Here is a 21,903-nt window from a genome sequence, read left to right as displayed (position 1 = left end):
CTGCCATTTGATGCAGTGATCCTACTTCTGGGAACATATCCTAAGAATCCTGAAACAACAATCAGAAAAAATATATGCATCCCTATGTTTGTACCAGCATCATTTACAATAACCCAAATCTACAAACAGCCCAAGTGCCCATCAGCAGATGAGTGGATAAAAAAGCTATGGTGCACCTTAGATTCTTAATATAGGTAAGAAACTATAGAGTGGAACCATAGAATTAGAAGAAAAAAACATACCTGTGAGTAATAGATAATTTTAATATTAAAAGACCATGTTCAAGTGTAGTACATCTCTGAAACTTAAAACAGGTATATAGTAATACGTTAAAGAGTTTAATTACTGAGCTAAGGTCAGACAAAAACTAATAAATGGTGGAGCTTGGATTTAAGCCCATCTACCTCACCTTAGACCCATACTCTAAACCCTTGAACACTCTTGACAGGAGATATGGGTTTCCATGATTCAAGGTTTGGTCAATTGACCAACTGTGTGACTTTGGATCATGCTAAACTGTAGGTTTTTAGATGCACTTAAATGGTTCTTAGCCATGTAAGTCTTGAGTCACAGATGGAGTAGATTAGTCAGAAAATAATTATAGGAGTCAAAATTTAAATAAATTAAGTCCAGATTAATTCTAGCTCACATTTCACTTTTTATATTTTTATTTCCTTTTTGTGCATGAACACAAGTTGATATTTTTAATCTGTTTCTGTCAAAACAAATTTTGTAATGGTGATTTTTTTTTTTAAATTTGAGTTTACCAAGCAAAGCACTGCAATAAAAGTCTGAAAACTTATCTGTTTTGTATCCCAGAACTTTGGACAATGATTAGCATATAATAGTTTCTGAATAAATATTTTTGAGTGAATGTGTGGGATTAATATACATTTATTATTAATATTAGTCTGTCCATCAAATGATTTTTCAGCTACTAGACAAGGCCTTTAATTGAAAATTATTTCCTTTTTGAAGAAATGCTCTGATTCTGATACGTTTTTCTCCTTAATGGAGTATCTTTCTAAAGCTTCTGATTGTTTGAGAGTGTTATTAAATATATGTCAGTAATGCTTAATGGAAAAATCCATTAAAAAAAGAAAATCTATTAAATCTTAATACAGTGATATGTACCATCCTACATCATGTTTTTCTCAAGAGATGATGATAAAATATAAAGACTCTCAGAGTCGGGAAGTTATATTATCTCCTAAACCTAGCAAATTACAGCTGATTTCCTCTCTAGACATCAACTACTTGTTGACTGATTTAGGATGGCCTCACATGGAGTAACTGGAGTAGGGAGGCTAGAATCGAGTTCTATGAGACTTTCTTCCTCAAACATGTTCTCATGTCAACATCAGTGGAACAACAAAGGAAAAAGAGATGTATAAGTATTGAGCCTCTGCTTAATGACTTCTAACATCCCATTGGCTCAAGCAAATAGCATGGTGAATGGATTCAAAGTGGAGGTTACATGTCAAGGCATATGGGTACATGTAGGAGTGAAGAACTGGGACCATTAATACAACCAACTTACCATACAAGCTTAACTAATTGAATATATTCTCATAAAGTGTATTTGGCATTTTCACTATAATCTTCTGATTCCCTACTTAGAACTAAATCCTAAACAACAGAATGCCTTAAACACACACTCACACATACACTCACAGTCACACTTTATTTTCAGTTTATCTTATACTTTTTACTAATATAATTTATTAGCTAAAATATTTTTGTAGAGACTGAGCAAAAGAATAGCAAGCTTTTAAATAGAAATATCAGATGGGCCCTGGCCGGTTTGGCTCAGCGGTTAGAGCGTCAGCCTGCGGTCCTGAGAGACCCGGGTTCGGTTCCCGCTAAGGGCGCGTACCTCAGTTGCAGTTTGTCCCCGGCCCTGGTCGGTTGTGCGGGTGGCAGCCACTCGATGTGTTCCTTTCACATCGATGTTTCTCTCTCTCTCTGTTCCTCTCTCTCCCACTCTACCTGAACAAAAAATGAAAAAAAAAAAAAAATGTCCTCGGGTGAGGATAAAAAAAAAAAGAAAGAAATATTAGATGGTATTAACTTTGTGTTCAGTATACAAAACAAATATTATCCACATGGCATTTATCAAATGAAATGTGTGTTAGGACACTTTATAAGTATACAATGCAAGAAACCACATATTTTAAAAATAAAAATGGGCTGATCATTCTACAAACATTCTAGTTGCCTATTATAATAAAATTGTGTGTTAAGTGTCACTCTTAAAGCAATACAAATGGCATCTGCATATCAGTTTAATTGCTTTGGATTAAACATGGAAAGATGAGAGTCAAGAGAGCTTATTAAGCTGAAATGAGGGTAAGTGATAAAAAAAAAGTGATAAAAAAGTGATATTATGTCAACACTACATCTGGAAGTTTTTGCTATTTTCATTTTAAATCCTAAATTGCAAAGTTTCTTAAAATTATCATCGAATACTATACTCTTCAAATGTAATAAAAATAAAAAGGTTAATGCATTAATTTTGCTTACACTTTGATTGAAAGCTGCACTAGAGTTTTCTCTACTTTGTCAGTATTTATTTATTCTTAATGTACTAGACTGTGAGCCTTTGATAGCCATTATTTCTCGTTTACTGCTGTGTCTTTAGGACTTTGACACAATCTGTCCTGTAATATGTGTTCAATAAATATTTGTGAATGAATGAATGCAAGGTATGGTAACCACTTTATAGTTACTGGTAAGCATTTTAGATGAGTAATTGAGCACTACTAGTTTTGACTGGTGCCTACAAGGATATCCACAGGCTCTCTTCCATTCTGAAATATTGTCCTCACTGGACTTTTCCCTCTTTGCCTGGGGGAATAATCAATTATTAAATAAAGTCCTACAGCCATCTAAACTGAAGTAGGCTTTGTGGAGTGGGACATATGTGAGGCAACTTAATTTGCAATTCAAGGGGTATCCTGTTGGGATGTTTGATTTGAGGTTTATATTAGAAACTAGCATTTGCTTGCTTTGTCCAGAACATCAGAAAACTGATGCCACACCATTTTAAAAATCAACAATAATGCAGATATCTTTTCTTTGCATTGAAGTATTACCACCACTTCCAGATGGTCCCAGTTGCTCATCAGAGGAATATCATGTTTGCCAGACAGCCCTGTATTGTTAGATCATCTAAAGCATATCTTAAATTTGGTGAGAATAACCCCTTCTTTTCAGTTATTCTGGAGAATTTATTTTATGGAATGTTTAAATAGCTTAAACTATCATCTTTAAAGCTTGTAACAACTATGTGAAAACAGACCTATGGAATATGTTCATTTTGCAGATGAAAAAATTGTGGCACAGAGAAGTTAAGTGACTTACCCATGGTTCCACAACTCTGTACAGAGCCAGGTTTTAAAATTAAACAGTCTGGCCCTGGCCGGTTTGGCTCAGCGGTTAGAGCGTTGGCCTGCGGTCCGGAGAGACCCGGGTTCGGTTCCCGCTAAGGGCACGTACCTCGGTTGCAGTTTGTCCCCGGCCCTGGTTGGTCGTGCGGGTGGCAGCCACTCGATGTGTCCCTTTCACGTCGATGTTTCTCTCTCTCTCTCCCTCTCTCCCCACCTCTCTCTCCCTCCCACTCTATCTGTACAAAAATTGGAAAAATGTCCTCAGGTGAGGATAAAAAAAACAAAAAACAAAAACAAATAAAATTAAACAGTCTGGCTCCAGAGGGTTGTGTCCAGAACCACCCTGTTATAAAGCATATAAGTGGCCCTGACTGGTTTGGCTCAGCGGTTAGAGTGTAGGCCCATGGACCAGAGAGGTCCAGGTTTGGTTCCCGGTAAGGGTATGTACCCCGGCTGCAGTTTTTCCCTGGTCCCGGTTGGGGTCATGTGGGTGGCAACCAGTGGATGTGTCTCCCTCACATCGATGTTTCTCTCTCTCTTTCTCCCTCTCTCACTCTCGGTCTATCTGAAAATAAATGCAAATATGTCCTCATATTTGGGTGAGGATAAAAATAAATAAATAAATAAATAAATAAATAAATAAATAAATAAATAATAAAGCACGTAAGTGACTAAGGTTCCCCTAAGGCCCCTGAAACTGAAATATTTTGTATTCTACATCTGTTTTATTGTTGTTGCTTTAAATGTTCATTGTTAACACAAAACATAGTTTATCACCTAAACCATTTTTATTTATACAGTTCAGTAATGTTACTAGAACTTTTCCTAGTTGTTCAATAAATCACTAGAACTTTTTCATCTTGCAAAACTAAAACTCTACTCATTGAACAAAAATCTCCCCATTTTCCCACCACATCTGTTTTTAAGTCCTGTCATCCTAAACATAGCACCCCAATCTGACAAAATAGAGACAGACTCATGGATAGAAAGCAGGCTGACAACTGTCGGGGGTAGGAGGCTGGGTGGATGGGTAGGGGGAGTGGGGAAATTGAGCAAAAAAGAAAACAAAAATAAAGAGAAAAAACTCAAAAAAAGAAAATAAGGCTCCATCAGACTATTATCACATGGTGTAATAACAGGTAAACAGACAGGAGAATGTTGTTTTATTTGCATAGATTTAATATATGCCCCAAATTCAAAACTTCTAAGAAATACAAATGTACAAGAAATAGGATGACTTGAAATATAAAGAAGTATCTTAGTGATATGACTTCTTGTTCTTCAGTGTGGTCTTGGAATTTTGCAAGAGAACTCTTTTCTGTTATAGTTCATCAGAGTGACCTATACCTGAATCATAATTTCAAGAAGAATTTCTTGGTTAAAAGCCACAAAGACAAAAAAGCCATATTTAATTTTCTTGTTTCTTACATATAGGTATCACTTTAACTATTTAAATTAAAATAACTTATAATACAATAATTATTTAATTATGTATGTGCCTATAGGAAAATTATATTCGAATACTGGTAAAAGTTCTATTATTTTATATATCCCATTTTTTACAATAATAATTCCCATTTAGTACTCTTTTGATGTTTTCAAAAGACAGTTGTGACATGCAACACAAAATATTAGAGAACATAAATATACATTACATATATTTATATATAGTAAAATTTTAATCATTACAGCAAAAGTACTAATCCCTCTAAGAGCATGCAAAGTTATACAATCTATGTTTGAAAAATAAATAAAAACTTTGAAAAGTTTACTTATATTAATATACACCTTCAATTTTTATTTTTTCTTTATATTTACTATCATATTTTATTCACAAATAACCCTGTGAAATAGTTTGAAATGTTCTGTCATAAAGGATAATATGGAAATAGACTCAGACTCCAGAAGGGTGATGCTTAGACTTAGTATTAAGTGATGAGCAGAGAATGAAAAGGAGTTCCTGGTTGGGGGTCTTCACCAACCATGAAATCTAGGAAGAACTTGATATGTCAGAGTCAACAGTAGTTAAGTGCACCAAAGCCATAGATGTGAATGAGAAAGTGCTAGGGATTGGGGAGAAGTGACAGCCCAAATCCAGGTAAAAAAGACCTTTTTGCCAAACAAAATAGTTTGAATTTGATTCCACAGAGTTTGCAGATGCAGGGAACAAAATTAAGCAAAGGAGTGTGGCTTGGTCAGAAATGTCACAGATGAAAACATTGTATTGTAAATCTATTTGCTAAGGTCAGGACTCATTCTACCTCCAACTTTTGTATATCATTTATTACCTTAAATAGGATGGTGGTTCAGCTGTTAAGAAAGCAAAACAAATGAACAAATAAAACAGAAACAGACTCAGATACAGAGAACAAATGGATGCTTGCTGGAGGGGAAGGGGGTGCAGGGATGAGTGAAAGGGTGAAGAAGAAAAAAAGGCACAACCCTCCACTTATTAAAAAAAAAATCACAGGGATGTAAAGTACAGCATAGGGAAAATATTCAATATTATCATAATAACTTATGATTATCAGACTTATTGTAGTGATCACATCATAAGGAATATAAATGCCAAGTCATTATGCTGTACACCTGGAATTAATATACTATTGTATGTCATCTATAATTTAATAATAAAAATAAGGGAAAGGTGCTTATAAAAATAGGGAAAAAGAAATTTTAAACTTTCAAATGAGTAATTGGCATGCCTGGTATTATTTCTAGTCTGTTCTGTGTGCTAAACAGGAATACTCAAGGTATTGTGAGTGTTGTAGGGATGGGGAAATAGTATTGTTAAACTTGAATCTTGGTGTAAGATACTTCACTCAGAATTTTATTTCACTATGTTTTCTTTCTTATTCTAAATGTGAATGGGACAGGCTGTTAAGAATAAAATATCTTATCAAAGAAAAAAAAGGAAGTATGAGAATTTTTCTAAGAATCCCTCAAAGTCCACAAGCTGGAGTAGAAGTACTTAGGAATGTTAAGGGTGTGCTGATAGATTTTATGTCTTTAAAAATTATTTCAAGTTACTTGATAATTAATTATATTACTTTGTGAATTATTCTGAAACCAAACAGTACAGGTTCTGATAGGCTTGAGGAGATGATGAATATCATCATATTTGGACATGTTAAGTGAAAGATGTTTACTGATCATCCACAGGGGTAGCTCAAATAGCAAATACAATTACAATCAAATAAAGTAACAAAGATAACTATTTAACAAAAAATATTTTTACATTTTTTCAATAGCTCATTCTTTTCAAGCATTCCTCAATTCCAGAAAACCAGGAAGATTACATTTTTGAGTAATATAAATCTTTACATTTGCATATAAAATATTTTAAAGTATTATCCATGTTTAAATTTACTCAAGATTTTTGAGAGAGGGAGGTTTGATCTAGACATTTAATTTCTTGCTTTACGATATTATCCTAAAATATATTGTTTAGAAGCTACAGAAATCATTTTTAATTATCAGATATATTTTTTCATTCTTGCCCCTATAATTCCCTATTGTAATTTGTTTCATCAGTTCATGCATACTTATAATTTTTCATTCACTTGTCCATTATAAATAAAAACTTTTACCTTTTCTCTCTTGTGATTATTATCCTGTCTGAAGTATACAAAATAATTTAGATAGAATAGAAGAGCAAGATGAATGGCAGACAGCAGGTGCATTTGTATATTATGAAGTATTTGCAAAATAATAAACACAACATGAATAATGCATTTGAAGAATATTGTCTGGCAAATGATATTGAATCATATATTCAAATCATCCCTCAATTACTGAAGAATGAATTACAAGTGCCTAATGCATCCAGTTTTATTAGACAGAAAATTCACCATGTTGGTGGTGGGGATGGAATTAGAGTAAAAGGGCTACTTTTTATTAATAGAGAATTAAAATCTGTCTATATATCTCTATATCTACATATAATGTCCTTACTTATTATTTTTAAGTCTATTTTTTTTAAGAACTAAATATCCATGGCATATTTGCCATTGATTCTAAGGTTGACTTTTATATAATGTAACAAAACTATTATTTACACCAGTGTTGTTTACTTTCAGCTTAAATACTTATTTTTATTTCCTTCTAATATTTTCTATTTTAATATTTAAAATTAATTTAAATGTAATTTAAATTTCATTGTCTAATATATTTTATTTATATTAACCTTGACGATAAACTTAAGAAGCACCTATTTCTATTCACATTTTACAGACAAGGAAATTCAGAGACATTACAAAATAGGCTTAAGGTTAGTAAATTGTAGAGCTGGGATTTTCATTTCATTCATAGTCCATTTCTTTCCCCCCATTTAATTATTACCCTATTTTAATTTAAAAAGCACAGGGTTGTGCTTCTCTACAGTTTGTACACTTAGAAATGTAAAATACTGAAACATTAAAGACAAAAATGCAGTAAAAACTAAGGAATCCTTTGATTCAATGCTCTTATGATTTTTTTAAAGGAAAATGTAATTCAAGACTCAGGATTTGGGAGTCGTGGGTGGGCCTCTATTTGTTTTACCTTTTGACCCGCTTGCTGTCTGCTGGGCACGATGTGGCTGAGCTGTTTGGGTTTCTATGGTTGGCACAGTCACTGGGAGCTGCAAGATTCTCACCTGTACCTGCTGGGGCTGTTGCAGCTGCTGGAAGGCGGAGGGGAGCTGTATACTCTGCTGGGGAGGGCTTTGCCCAGGTCTTGTCTGGGTAGAGCTAGGCTGAGACATCACCACCCTCTGGGGCTGCAGAACACTTCCTATTTCATTAGAGTTAATGACAGCAGGTTGTGGAGCAGGTAAGATAATTCTTTGACGGGTTGAACCTTTTGCACTTGAACCCTTTGACACTGGCTGTTGAATATGAGATACAGGTTGCTGAAGTTGTGGTGGTGGAATCAACCGATAGAACTGCTGGGGCTGCTGCTGCTGGGGCTGCTGCTGCTGGGGCTGCTGCTGCTGGGGCTGCTGCTGCAGCTGTTGCTGTGGCTGCTGGGGCTGCTGCTGCAGCTGCTGCTGGGTGTTCAAAATGAGTGAACCTGGTGGAAGCTGGAGTAGAGTTATGTGTGTGGGATCTGAAGCATTTTTTAAAATAAGATGAACACCTTGTGAAGGAGCCTTTGGTACAGTGGACCATGTATTTGGTATCTGCTGGCCTCCTGAGTATATGATTCTGGGTTTGATTGCCACTGGAGCCTTGGCCTTAGCAGTAGAGCCCTTCACAGGATTGGAACCTCTCACCCCAGTCTGGGCTGCATGAACAGGACGCACCACTTTGATGACATTGGGGCCAGCAGAGTTGGCCTTGACATGGCTGGCTGGGGTTGTTTGTGATGAGCTGGCAGTGGGCTGGGTAGCTTCAGGAAGTGTGCTAACTTGGTTCACTTCCACAGACGCTTTCTGGGGAAAACTTGGTGGCTTTGAAGCAGGGGTAGGAAATGGAGACTCACGAAAGCTGCTTGCCGTCTGTGCAGTAAAACTGTTGCCTGAGGAACTGTTTCCTGAGCTGGAGGAAAGACTGATGGGTGGCGGTGGCTGCTGGACTCCCTTCCCCAGCACTGAAGATGGAACCGACAGGGCCAGAGGCTGTTCTGCTTCTTCCCCTGAAGAAAGTTGGCTGAGACTGGCTGAGCCACTGCAGCCCAGGGACACTGTGACTGGACTTTTGGCATTCTTTTGCACCAATTCCTCGGACTGACTGGCTGCTTTCCCAGCATCAGTCTTGGACCCAGGCATGAAACTACTGTAATGCTCATCTGTGGAGGAACGGTGGTGAGACATCTCTCTCCCACATCTGACTTTTTTACGTGACCTTTTTCCAGAAATAAATGGATCATTAAGAGACTGCATGGGAGACGGCTTTGTTGTCTGGGACTGATCGCCAGCTTGACATCCAAACAGAGAACCCTCTTTTACCTCCTGGGCTGGCCAGACTGTTGGTTGTGAGTCATGTTTGACAGGCCTCTCCTCTTCAGCCCATTTCTCCACATCCAATGCAGAAGGGACCTCCAAGACACAGGGTCGCTCTTTCCACATATCTACACAATCTCCTGGCTTGGAAATTGTGAGGTCAGACTGCTGACCTGCTTGACTTTCTTTGCGTTTTGGGTCAGGAGCCCGTGCCCTTAGCTCAGGAGAGGGTGGCCCACAAGGCAGCTCCCGCTGCCGCCGGTTCAGGGAGGCGGTAGAATACCTCTGGAAGTTCCTCCGCATTGCCACAGTGTTCATCTTTTGCTTGTGATAGAGCAGCCTGTTTTCAATGCAGGCTACAGATACAGAAGGATCAAGGCACAGGGGTTCAGCTGTGGCTAAGATCAGCTGGCTCTCAAGTAAAAGTTTGTCTTCCTGGGTCCATTCCTGGTGATCGCTGGTTATGGAATGTACATCGCAGGCTAACGTCTGCATGGTTGGGCGTAGGAGGATATGCCTGCTTTGGTAACCAGGGGGTTCCCCATGACTGCACTGCCTATAGTCCCGTATCTCTGCTATGACACACCCACGGTGAAAAAGGTTAACCTGAGACTGTTCCAGGAGATCCATCAAAATAGGAGGCAATTCTTCTGCATCCAAGTATTCAAGAAATTCCTTTTCTTCATAAGGCAGCCGAATAGTCTCTGAATATTCTTCATCTAGTCCCTTGATCATCAGCGAGTAGCCCTTCTGGCCTGGGTATAGGTTGACCACCAAACAGGGCAAGGGCTCCCTGCTAACAAGCTTCTCTAACAAGTTCACATTGCTTGTCAATTCCTCTGTAACCTCGGACTCTTTCCCACACTCTTCCACGTATATGTCATACAGTTTCTCGTGGAGAGATTGTCCCCCACTAGAGGAGTGCTTCCTTTTAGGAGGTCTCTGTTGGGCACTTTCAATGACACCCTCCGCATGGTCCAAAGCTCGTTCTAAAGCTTTATCCATTGTGCTATACAATGGGGGCCCTAAAAGACGAGAAAGTGTAAGTGCATTAATGAAGCAGGGAGAATAATCAATCGTGTCTTTACTATTGATGTATAGTTATGCAAAACACCGCAACTACCCAGTGGGCTACCAGTCTAACTTCAATATGAACACCAAGAAACCTGTCCCTGAGGGAGTGCTAAACAAAATTCTTGTAACTTTCCGAAAATACCTTTATCTGTGAGGGCTCCGGTCTGCGCGCTGGGCCTCGCCTTGCGTCCGTTGCCCTTAGCTCAACCGGAAGTCCACGTGGGGTACTCGAGGTCACACAGCTTTCTGTGCGCATGCGTAACTTCCTCCTCCTCGGTGATGAGCCTTTCAGCGGTCAGCACTTCCTGTTCCGGTACTTGCACTTCCTATTGGTGTGTTGGACCAGGCCAGGCAGTTTTAAAAGATAACGACAAAAACCATTTCTATAGACTAATGCTGTCCTCCTCTTTACCACCATTTTTTTTTTTTTTTTGGTAAAACAAAGAACAATATAAATAAATAAATAAATAAATAAATAAATAAATAAATAAATAAATAAGTTCTGTGTGTTCTCCTCCTTCCCGTAAAATATGCATGTACCTTTGACCCACAACTACATATGAGAATGAATTATGAGGGAGGTAATATAACAGGATTGAGGCAAACAAATAATCAGATAGTCACAATTTATAAACTTTTGGACACGGTGATAAAGGAAAGAAACTGCTAAACAAAGGGAAATGAGAACAATTATTCCTAAAGAAGGTGATAGATATGGTTGAATAGAAATTTATCAGACAAATAAAAAGGGTCAAGTTCTGCCCTGGTCGGTTTGCCTCAGCGGTTGGAGGATGGGCCTGCGGACCAGAGAGACCGGGGTTAAGTTCCCGCTAGGGGCAAGTACAAAAAAAAAAAGAGTCAAGTTCGGGCAATTCTGGAGTTAGGAGAAAAATCTACGTGGGAACTATACACGAGGATGTTTTCAACATCTATTTGGAATTATTTTCCAGAGAGTTCCCACCAACTATCTGCCATATTTCATAGTTATTCAAAGTACAATTTATCTAATATTTCAGGAATTTTACAAGGCAGGCATTTTTTATCCTCATTTTCCAAATGAAGAAACTGACTATTCAACCAACTTAAATAATGAGCTCAAGGTTACCAAATTATAAGCAGTTGAGGCAGTGTACAAATCTAATCTCTCACCCCAAAGCCTGATCTCTTTCTACTTTTCTATGAAACTACACCTAAAAGAAGAGGAGCACATGGAAACATTAATAGGGAATTTGATAGCAGGTGTCCCACTGGATATCATCGTTAAAAAATATCAAAATTTTGTCTTTTATTTTTGCAAATGTAATTTATTAAATTACTTATTTCAAAGAAAAACTGATCATTCATGAAAATTCACTATTAGAACCAGTCAATGTAGTTCTACAGTTCACATGGAAATTTAAACACACAAGAACAGTGAATAAGATGTTTTAAATAAAAATTAATGACAGGAGACTTGCCTTACCAGACACTGTATCATATTAAAGTGTGTTAATGTTGCATAAATTTCAAGAGAGATAAATTGAGCAGTTGGAGATCTAACAAATAATTCCCCAAACATACAGGAGTTTGTTATAAAATAAGAGTTGCATCACATGTCAGTAGAGAAAAGGTATTTTCACAAAGTGATAATGGTAATAAGGAAAAAAGTTTGAAAAAAAAGCTTTTGTCTATTACTATGTCTATAAAAATAAATGGACAATCATGAAACTATAAAACTACTAGAAGAAAATATTGGAGAATATTTTCTCCAGAATGAAGGAGGTCTTTCTGAAAGATGCAAAATTTAGAAGTTATAAAATGAGAAATAGGGAGGATTATTGCAAATTTAAAAAATCAATGAAAAATAATCAAAATAAAATAAAATGATAAATTGGAAGACAATATTTGCAATATTCATAAAAATTAATATCCTTAATATAAAAATATCCTACAGTTCTGTCATGCTCTTTTATGGTATATTTTGTGTTCATTTTTTTGTTTCCACGTTATGTTTATACTGGTACCTTTCTATAATCACGTTTATTCCTCATTTTTTTCTTTTTTAAAATTTTTTATTTGTTTTTGTTACAGATGTTTCTCATTTTTCCCCCATTGACACCCTTCTTTTCTTCCCCCCACCCCATCCCCAGCTTTGTTATCTATGTTCATTGATCATGTATACATGCATATAAGTTCGGTGGTTTATCTCTTTCCCCACAAACCCTGCCTCCTCTGAGGCTTGTCAGTCTGTACCCCACCTCTATGTCTCTGGGTTAACTTTGTTCACCAGTTTGTTTGGTTCATTATATTCCATAAATAAGTAAGATCATGTGATATTTGTCTTTCTCTGCTTGGCTTGTTTCACTTAGCATAATACTCTCTAGGTCCTTCCATGCCATCTCAAAGGATAAGAGATCTTACTTTCATACAGCTGCATAGTATTGCATTGTGTACATGTACCACAGCTTTTTAATCCATCTGCCTACTGATGGACACTTAAGCTGCTTCCAGATCTTAGCTATGGTAAATAGTGCTGCTACAAACATGGGGGTACATATATTCTTTCTCATTGGTGTTTCAGGTTTCTTAGGGTATATTCCTAGAAGTGGGATCACTAGGTCAAATTGCAGTTCAATTTTTATTTTTTTGAGGTAACGCCATAGTGTTTTCCATAGTGGCTGCACCAGGCTGCATTCCCACCAGCAGTGCACTAGAGTCCCCTTTTCTCCACACCTTCGCCAACACTTGTTTGATGATTTGTTGATGTTTTGTTGATGGTGGCCATTCTGACAGGTGTGAGATGACACCTCATTGTTGTTTTAATTTGCACCTCTCTGATGATTAGTGATGTTGAGCTTTTTTTCATATGTCTCTTGGCCATTTGTATGTCCTCTTTGGAGAGGTGTCTATTTAGGTCTTCTGCCCATTTTTAAATTGGGTTCTTTGTCTTCCTTTTGTTGAGTTGTATGAGCATTCTATATGTTTTGGAAATTAACCCTTTATCTGATGCATCATTGGCGATTATGGTCTCCCATACAGTGGGATACCTTTCCGTTTTGATGGTTGTTTCTTTTGCCATACAGAAGCTTTTTAGTTTGATGTAGTCCCGTGTGTTCATTTCTTCCTTTGTTTCTCTTGCCTTAGGTGTTATATCGGTGAAAATTCTGCTGCGTATGGTGTCTGAGATTTTGTTGCCTACATTTTCTCCTCGAATTTTTATGGATTCAAGAGTTACATTTAAGTCTTTTATCCATTTTGAGTTTATTCTCGTGTATGGTATAAGTTGGTGTTCTAGCTTCATTTTTCTCAAGTAGCTGTTCAATTTTCCCAACACCATTTATTTTTTTATTTTATTTTATTTTTTTTAATCCTCACCCGAGGATATTTTTCCATTTTTTGTACAGATAGAGTGGGAGGGAGAGAGAGGAAGGGGGAGAGAGAGAGAAACATCGACGTGAAGGGACACATCGAGTGGCTGCCACCCGCACGACCAACCAGGGCCGGGGACAAACTGCAACCGAAGCACGCGCCCTTAGCGGGAACCGAACCCGGGTCTCTCCGGACCACAGGCCGACGCTCTAACCGCTGAGCCAAACCGGCCAGGGCCCAACACCATTTATTGAAGAGACTGTCTTGACTTCACTGTAAGCTCTTGCCACCTTCATCAAATATTAATTGAGCATATTGTCTTGGGTCAATTTCTGGGTTCTCTGTTCTGTTCCATTGATCTATCTGCCTGTTTTTGTGCCAGTACCAGGCTGTTTTGATTACAGTGGCCTTGTAGTATAACCTGAAATCTGGCAATGTGATCCCCCCTATTTTGTTCTTCTTTTCAAGATTGCTGTGGCTATTCAAGGTCTTTTTTGGTTCCATGTAAACTTTTGGAGTGTTTGTTCTAGTTCTGTGAAGTATGTCATTGGTATTTTGATGGGGATTGCATTGAATCTATAGATTGTTTTAGGTAGTATGGACATTTTAATGATGTTAATTCTTCCAATCCATGAACAAGGTATATGCTTCCACTTTTTTATATCTTCCTTTATTTCTTTTTTCAATGACCTGTAGATTTCTGTGAAGAGATCCTTTACTTCTTTCATTAAGTTTATTACTATCGTAATATTTTTGCTGCAATTAGTCCTCATTTTTTCTTATTTGCATTTTTATTATGTGAGCTTTAAATATTTTAATTTTCACCTACATGTTAATGAATCAAATTACTCTGTATACCTTTCACACCCCCTTTGCATTTTTTAGTTGTGTCATCTCTACATCATCACAAAACAAGTTTTGCACATTTTCCTTGAACCTTAATACTACCTTTATTTTAATACCAGATCTTCAATTATGTATGTTCACTACCAAAATTTCTCCAAAACTTTATCGTACCACTGTAAAATTCTCTATTTTAGGAAGAGTTCATATGTACAATATTTCCTGACTTTTTATTTTTAAAATCTTGCCAATTATAAAATCTTGGCTCACACTCTGTCCTTTTCTTTAGATTTTTGAGAACTTTGCTCTTCTGTTGTGTGCTCTGTGTTTTCTTTGTTATATAAGGAATTGGTCATTTTTCTCTGGAGGTTCAGAGAACATTTTCTTTATTTTAAAAAAGTATAATAGTTTTACTGAGATTTTTTTGGAATTGACCATTCTTTCTCAGTTTTTTTTCAGGTACACAATGGGGGTACATTTAATATATAGATTCAGAGATTTTATTTCAACAGTATTTTTGTGTTTTAATGATAATCTTAAAATATTTTGTCTGTTCCTTTGATTTGCTTTTTGCCTTCAGGGATTTCAGTTATAAGTATGTTGGATATAATCTCTTCCTGTCTTTACTATCATATTTTTTCTGAACCTTTTTGTATAAATTTATTTTCTTGTTTCTCTTCTATTCTATCTTTTATGACTCTAGGTTAATTTTGGTTATACCTAAACTCCCTCGGGAACTCTATTAGTATTTTATTGCTGCCATATCAAATTACCACAAACTCAGTGGCACAGTGGCATAAAACAACAGCCTTTTTTTTTTTTTTTTTTTTGGTTTTCATAGTTCTGTAGGTCAGAACGAAGGGCAGGCTCAACTTAATGTCTCACAAGTCAAAAAGTCGAAAACCAAGGTTGGCTGAGCTAGGCTTTTAACTGGAGCTTATGGGGAAGAATCCACTTTCAAGTTTACTCAAGTAGTTGGCCAAATTCAGATTTCTGTGGTTATAGAATCAAAGTTCTAATTTTCTTGCTATTTGTCAGCCAGGAGCCTCTCTCAGCTCCTAAAAGTTTATCACATTCTTTGGCAAGTGTCTCCCTCTTCCCTCAAGCCAATGATAGAAGGTTGAATTTGCTTCATGCTTTTAGTGTCTCTGACTTCTTCTGCTGCTGCCAGCTGGAGAAAGTTCTATTCTATTAAGGGCTCACATAAAAAAATCCAGGATAATCTTACCTATTTTAAGGCATGGTACCATATAACATACCATAGTCACAGGAATGGTAACTCATATTCACATGTTCTGGGAATTAGAGTGAATCATTTTTGTCCATTTTAGAAATTCTGCCTACCATAATCACCTTGACATTTAGATCTCCTTTATGCCTTGTCTCTCCTATGTTTGACTAGCTCCTGTTTCACATCTTCCTGTGGTTTGTCCTTTTTCTATTTGGAGGTGTAATACACACACACACACACACACACACACACACACACACACTAGAATGCTATGCAGCTGTAAGAAAGAAAGATCTCTTACCCTTTGAGACGACATGGAGGGACCTGGAGAGTATTATGCTAAGTGAAACAGGTCAATCAGAGAAAGACAAATATCACATGATCTCACTTATTTGTGGAATATAATGAACAAAATGAACTGATGAACAGAATGGACCCAGAAACATGGATGTGGGGTCCAGACTGACAAACCTCAGAAGAGGGAGATAGAGGAGGGAAGATATAGACCACAAAATTTATATGCATGTATGCATAACCAATGGACATAGACAACAATGCGGGGGTGTGCAAAATCGGGAGGAGGGTGTCAATGGGGGAAAAAGGAGAAGCATCTGTAACAAAAACAAAATAATAAAATGATGATTCATAGTGTTCTTCCAATTCTGCGATTGCTTAATAAGATAGTTTTATGTTAGAGTGTCAAGTTAAAATTTTCCTCTGCTTTGTGAATATGTGAATATGGATGTGTTTTGCAATGGTTTTATTGGTTGAATTAATGATCAGTTTTTGGCTTTTTATCCCTCAAACCAATAATAGAACATATTTCGTGGTGGATAGAGTAGGGGGAATGCATGGCTCACTTGATTTTACATTTCAAACCACCTTCTTTTGCTGACTTTATGACATGTAGATTTTGTTTTTATTGGTGGTAGTATTTTAAACAAGTGGTACTTTTTCTCAAAGTCTGGTTTCTTCTAATTCTTTTATACTATCTTGATTCACTAGAGTTTTTTTTATCTTTAGTCAGTTCCTCTTTTTCTCTTCATCACTGTCTTTATTTATTTTAAATACTTTTTTTTCTTTATTGATTTTAGAGAGAGAGGAAGGGAGAGGGAGAAAGATAAAAACATCAATGAGCAAGAACATCAATTGTCCACTTCCTGCATGCCCCCCACGGAGGATTGGGCCCACACTTGGACATGTGCCCTGACCTGGAATCAAACCGGCGACCTCTTGGTACATGGGTTGACACTCAACCACTGAGCCACATTGGCCAGGAATCCATCACTGTCTTTAAAAGATATGTTTCCTCTCAAAAGTGCCTTATTCTTCATATGAAGGAATGATAACCTCTGGTATTATGTTTCTTCTATGCCCCTTTCTTCTGATTCCCCAATAACCACTGTTCTAATCTACCTGTCTCAAATAATTTCTCACTATTTCCCATCTCACAATTTTACCTCACAGTTTCCTATAAATCAATAAAAATAAGGCCATTAACTCAGGAGTAAAAAAAGAGGGGGGATCAAAATGACAGTTCACAAAAGAAGAAATAGAACTACTATTTAAGTATATGGGAAGATATTCAGCCTCACAAATAATGGAATTGCAAGTTAAGGCTAAAATGAAAGACCATATTTTCATCTATTACATTGCCAAAGTTAAAAATACTTCATGGCTTATCATCTTAGCAAATGGGGTGCGGAAACAGACATTCTCAAACATTGTTGTTAAGGGTGTTAATTGGTCCAATTTCTATGGATATCAAAGAAACTGGTGTTGCTCCCAGGTTTGGCTTCAGGGTGACTGGGGCTCAAAGGTGGAAATTTTCCACCATTGGCATGGACTCATCAAAAATGTACTTACTTTTCAATTGTTTTACAAAAGTACAGCATTTACTCTGTTATTTTGTATACCATCAGCACACAATTGTTTTCTAACAGTGGGGGAAGCAGTACTCATTTTGAGTATCACTTGGTAACATAAGAGCACTCAAAGGAAAATGAAGAGCAAGAACCAAAACTTAGGGAAATTCTGGTATTTAAAAGGAAGAAAGACAATAAACAGATGCACCAAAGGAAAACCAGGAAGAGACCCTCTAATAAAATCTCAAGATGAAGGGACATAAATAACATTAAATGTCATATTGTGCTCAAACCAGGTAACTATTGAAAGCCAAGAGATTACTGATAACTCCAGTAACAACATTTTCTGAGAAGAAAACTCAGACCATAGTAGAGAAATGGATGAGCCTGTGTTGAGAAAGTGAGGAGACTAGTGTATACTACCACTGAAAGATTTTTATTAGTGAAGGGACAGAGGTAAATTACAGGTAGACATAGAGGGCACACATGTGCACACAAACAAATAATACTCCTATGTCATCTCATTCAATGATTCATTAATAGATCAGATAAATATAACATGTCTAATGATGTTATCAATAATTTCTTTCAAAATTCTAAGAAAGGATGTAAGCCTTCGAATAGACATTTATTTGACAAATGAGAAACTAACATAGCCAACATGACTTATTCATATTATGTGCTTTATACATTATAGACATTATAAATGGTAAATAATGACATCAGTAACTACAAAGTGAAATTATGCAGTGATACTTTGTATAATTTGGATTCCAAATAAATCCATGTTAGTAAAAGAAAACTAGAATACAGAAGCAATGCAATAGCTTTTGCAAATAAGCCACCAAGGTAGTCAATCACAGTTGTATTTTATAAACTAGTGAACAGAAGGCTTTTGAGAGTGGGAATTATTACAATGCTGCTGCATAAATTGTATCTTTAAGAAAGCAGTCAAAGAAAAGATGTATAGTTAATCATTACGATATTCTTCATATATGTATGAAGAATATGTGTATGAAGAATAATTGGGGAAAACTCTGCATGCTGATAAGACTGAATATAATGAAGTTGAACTCCCCAATTCTACAAGAGTTCTCTTTTTCTTTGTGTTATTATCATAATGGGCTTTTAAGGAAAAAACAGATATTATAACTGAAAATCATGTATATAATAAAGCCATTTTCAATTCCTTTTAACAGTTGTTTCATTTGAGAAGAACATGAGGAATAATCTTATAGTATTGACAAGAAAGTAGCTGTAACAAGTAGCTGACTTTTGCAGATTACGTAATTATTCCACCTCCCCTCTGGCTAGAGATAAGTGTTTTTCATAGGGCCCATACTTCTGTAACTAATGAATTTTAAAATGTCTGTTGCACGTACACAGCTGTGGACATCCACAAATATTTTAACTATCCACTTTTAGAATCCCCTGGATGATTGACCCATCTAAGAAGTGAGAACAGAGCTAATAACAGACAAGCCCTCACTCATGGTGTTTTATTTATTTTTCTTCCCCCTGCTGTGTCTGGGGATGTCTTCCATGTTAGGCCTCACATCAACTGCAATTTTTTCTGGCAATAATGTGAGACAAATTTGACTGCATTTCAAATATATGGGACTTCCCTTCCAGAAATGGTGTTCTAGGCATGCTGCACCTATCTATAAACATGAAAAGTTGGATCTGGAGAACAGAAATGGAACAGGGCTGTATTCACAGGACAAGGAGATTAAATATATATAAAAAAAATTATGTGATTTATCTGTTTAATGAGGTCCTACTGGAAAGGAGACTAAACTTTTAAAAAGTGGTGATCTTGATATAAATCCCATATTTAGACAGTGGTGAAATATTATGAATAATGAAGAGTGTGTGAAACATGGGGCATAACTGAGAAGATTCAAGAGATGTGGGGAAGATGACAATCTAAGGAGTTAAACCATCACTGCAGATAATAGTAACAGCAATAAAACATTATGTAACAGTTTTTCCATCATGAAGTATGCTTACAGCAGGATGTAATTTCTTCTCACAACAACTCTATGAGGTTAAGTATCCTTACAATTTTATGATCAGGTAACTGAAGTTCAGGGAAAACTTATTTGACCATGATCACACAGCTTATTAGGGGATTCTTCTGCCCATGAAAACCTCCCCTTCTTTTTGTATTCTCTATCAGTTTGGATAAAGATCAGACCCACTTCTATTTTGTTTTTTAAACTTAAAAAAAAAATGTTTTTATCCTCACCTGAGGATATTTTTGCATTTATCCTCAGATAGGGTGTGAGGGAGAGAAGAAGGAAGAGAGAGAGAGAAACATCGATGTGAGAGAGACACATTGAGCGGTCACTACCCACACGACCCCAACCAGAGTTGGAAACAAACTGCAAAGGAGGTGCATGCCCTTAGCAGGAACCGAACCTGGGACTCTCTGGTTTGCTGGCTGATGCTCTAACCGCTGAGCAAAAACGGCCAGGGCTGTTTTTTAAACTTTTAATATTGACTCTAGTATTATTCTATTGTATTATATTCTGACAATCTAAGTGTAAAATATTTTATTCCTACATATGTTGTTGACAAGAATCCTTAGTATAATTGTTCACATTCTAAGCATGTTTATATTTGTAAAGAAATACAACTCATTAGATCTTTTTTTTTTTTTTTTTTTCCCAAAGAGGCCTATTTTTGCCAAGTACAGTTATTAGATTGTTGGTATTTAAACAATTTGTTCTTTTAGTGAACTGTTCGTGATTCAGATTAATGGTATTTCTTTCTAGTCAGAAAAATCTAAAAATTACTATTGAGTGCTCGCTTCGGCAGCACATATACTAAAATTGGAACGATACAGAGAAGATTAGCATGGCCCCTGCGCAAGGATGACACGCAAATTCGTGAAGCGTTCCATATTTTTAATTCTAATTCCAAAACCAGAAAAAGGCACTACGAAGAAAAAAAACTACAGGCCAATATCCCTGATGAACACAGACGCCAAAATCCTGAACAAAATATTAGCAAATCGGATCCTGAAATACATCAAAAAAATTATTCAACATGACCAAGTGGGATTCATTCCAGGGATGCAAGGCTGGTACAATATTCACAAATCAATAAACGTGATATATGACATAAACAAAATGAAGAATAAAAACCACATGATCATATCAATAGATGCTGAAAAAGCATTCGACAAAATCCAGCATCCATTTCTGATAAAAACGCTCAGCAATGTAGGAATAGAGGGATCATATCTCGACAAAGTAAAGGCCATATATGAAAGACATACAGCCAACATCATACTCAATGGACAGAAACTAAAAACATTTCCCTTAAGAACAGGAAAAAGACAGGGATGTCCACTTTCCCACTCTTATTTAACATTGTACTGGAAGTCTTAGCCACAGCAATCAGACATGAAGAAAAAATAAAAGGGATCCAAATTGGAAAGGAGGAAGTGAAACTGTCATTATTTGCAGATGACATGATATTGTACATAGAAAACCCTAAAGACTTCATCAAAAATCTATTAGACTTAATAAATGAATTTGGCAAAGTAGCAGGATACAAAATTAACGTCAAGAAATCGACGGCATTCTTGTACATCAATGATGAACTCACAGAAAGAGAAACTGAAAAAACAATCCCATTTACCATCGCGCCAAAAAAAATACGATACCTAGGAATAAACTTAACCAAAGAAGTAAAGGACCTATTTGCAGAAAACTACAGGTCATTGAAAAAAGAAATAGAGGAAGATATAAAAAAGGGGAAGCACATACCCTGTTCATGGATTGGAAGAATTAACATCATTAAAATGTCCGTACTACCCAAAGGAATCTATAGATTCAATGCAATCCCCATCAAAATACCAACGACATATTTCATAGAACTAGAACAAATACTTCAAAAGTTCATATGGAACCAAAAAAGACCCTGAATAGCCACAGCAATCTTGAAAAAGAAGAACAAAGTAGGTGGGATCACAATACCAGATATCAGGTTATACTACAAAGCGACTCTAACCAAAGCAGCCTGGTACTGGCACAAGAACAGGCATATAGACCAGTGGAACAGAACTGAAAACCCAGAAATGGACCCAAGGCAATACGCTCAATTAATATTTGACAAAGGTGGCAAGAGCATACAGTGGAGTAAAGACAGCCTCTTTAATAAATGGTGTTGGGCAAATTGGACAGCTACATGCAAAAAAATGAAACTAGACCATCAACTTAC

General features: G+C 36.6%; 2 protein-coding genes and 1 non-coding gene across 3 annotated transcripts in view; 2 read left to right on the top strand and 1 right to left on the bottom strand.

Annotated features, from left to right (window-relative positions):
• The window catches only part of IL1RAPL1 (interleukin 1 receptor accessory protein like 1), a 1,471,712-nt gene that overhangs the window by 793,996 nt on the left and 655,813 nt on the right, over window positions 1-21,903 (top strand). The window lies entirely within an intron of this gene.
• LOC118635817 (transcription factor SPT20 homolog) lies at window positions 8,356-10,317 on the bottom strand (the record flags this gene model as incomplete). The annotated part of the gene is made up of 1 exon (XM_036270756.1): window positions 8,356-10,317. A coding segment is annotated over exon 1 (1,962 nt), but the record flags the coding sequence as incomplete, so codon positions are not given.
• On the top strand, window positions 20,478-20,584 carry LOC118636697. The gene has a single exon (XR_004960685.1). It is a non-coding gene; the product is annotated as a U6 spliceosomal RNA (small nuclear RNA).

The sequence above is a fragment of the Molossus molossus genome, unplaced genomic scaffold (assembly GCF_014108415.1).
Source record: "Molossus molossus isolate mMolMol1 unplaced genomic scaffold, mMolMol1.p scaffold_m16_p_2, whole genome shotgun sequence".
Classification (NCBI taxonomy): Eukaryota; Metazoa; Chordata; class Mammalia; order Chiroptera; family Molossidae; genus Molossus; species Molossus molossus.
The sequence above is the reverse complement of the archived record's forward strand: the minus strand, read 5'-3'. Positions and strand labels throughout refer to the sequence as shown.